General features: G+C 47.2%; 2 protein-coding genes across 2 annotated transcripts in view; one reads left to right on the forward strand and one right to left on the reverse strand.

Annotated features, from left to right (window-relative positions):
- Positions 1-145, reverse strand: part of HAUS1 (HAUS augmin like complex subunit 1) — an 11526-nt gene extending 11381 nt beyond the window's left edge. Inside the window, exon 1 of the mRNA XM_035903062.1 lies at positions 94-145. Coding sequence (XP_035758955.1) covers positions 94-145 — 52 coding nt within the window. The remainder of the gene's footprint in view (positions 1-93) is intronic.
- The window catches only part of ATP5F1A (ATP synthase F1 subunit alpha), a 35817-nt gene that overhangs the window by 18400 nt on the left and 16305 nt on the right, over positions 1-1112 (forward strand). The window lies entirely within an intron of this gene.

Consider the following 1112-nt stretch of genomic DNA (forward strand, 5'->3'; position numbering starts at 1 on the left):
CGCGTCCCGCCTGCCAATTCTTGGAATACGGAGGAAATAATAACGAAAAAAAATGATTCAGTTCAACTCACTGGCCGCGGAGAAGGCTTTTACCAGAGTGGGTTTCAATGCCCTGAATGTTTTGAAAGAATCTGCTCTTCCCCATTACCCGATGCTCCTAATAGCCTTGAATCTGTAATTAGAGGGCATTGCATTTTTTAATGGAACTGTATGTTTTGCGTAGATCCTAAGGCAAGCTACAAATGAAGGCATATAAAGCCCATCATCAAACAGGCTTAAATCGTGTTTTTAAGTTAAAGGGTAAAAAATTTGAGTAACTTGCTGATCACTGCTTGCATAAATTCATATAAAAGCTGCGCTCCTGATTAGAAAATACGCCATAAAAACGCATCTCCTGAGTCAAACCCTTCAAACAGTTATCAGGGAACCACCTTTCTTTAGCCATATAGAAAAAGTGCTAACGCACCACGCTCAAATGGGTTATTTAAGTCAAGGTGGGGTTTGTTTTTTCTTTTTTTCCCATGCAGTTTTACAGAATTCGAAGTGATTACTGAAATAATCAGCACCAGCGACATCGCTGAAGCGTCATATTTCATACTACACACCCCGGAACGGTTGGGGATTTTTCACTTCACCTTTCCAATCCCCAGGAAGCCCTGCTGGGATCTGAGCTTCGCTAACCCCTCTGGATTACCACGGGGAACACCCTCACCCTTGTGCCTGCCCGAATTTGGGCACTTTTCTCCCCTGCAGACTAAATCCTACGTCCCACACACGGGACTGGCTGCGAACAGTGCTGTCCCGGCAGGGTTAGGCCTCAGCAAACGGATCATGAGGAGGGGGAGAGCAGCACGGCCATAAGCAGGGCCATAAGCAATGCCATAAGCAATGCCATAAGCATGCCCATAAGCATGGCCATAAGCATGGCCATAAGCATGGCCATAAGCATGGCCATAAGCACGGCCATAAGCATGCCCTTAAGCACAGCCATAAGCACGGCCATAAGCATGGCCATAAGCACAGCCATAAGCATGCCCATAAGCACGGCCACAAGCACGGCCACAAGCACGGCCACAAGCATGCCCATAAGCACGGCGATAAGCAGGCCCATA

This window comes from Egretta garzetta, unplaced genomic scaffold (assembly GCF_000687185.1).
Source record: "Egretta garzetta isolate BGI_Z169 unplaced genomic scaffold, ASM68718v1 scaffold179, whole genome shotgun sequence".
Lineage (NCBI taxonomy): Eukaryota > Metazoa > Chordata > Aves > Pelecaniformes > Ardeidae > Egretta > Egretta garzetta.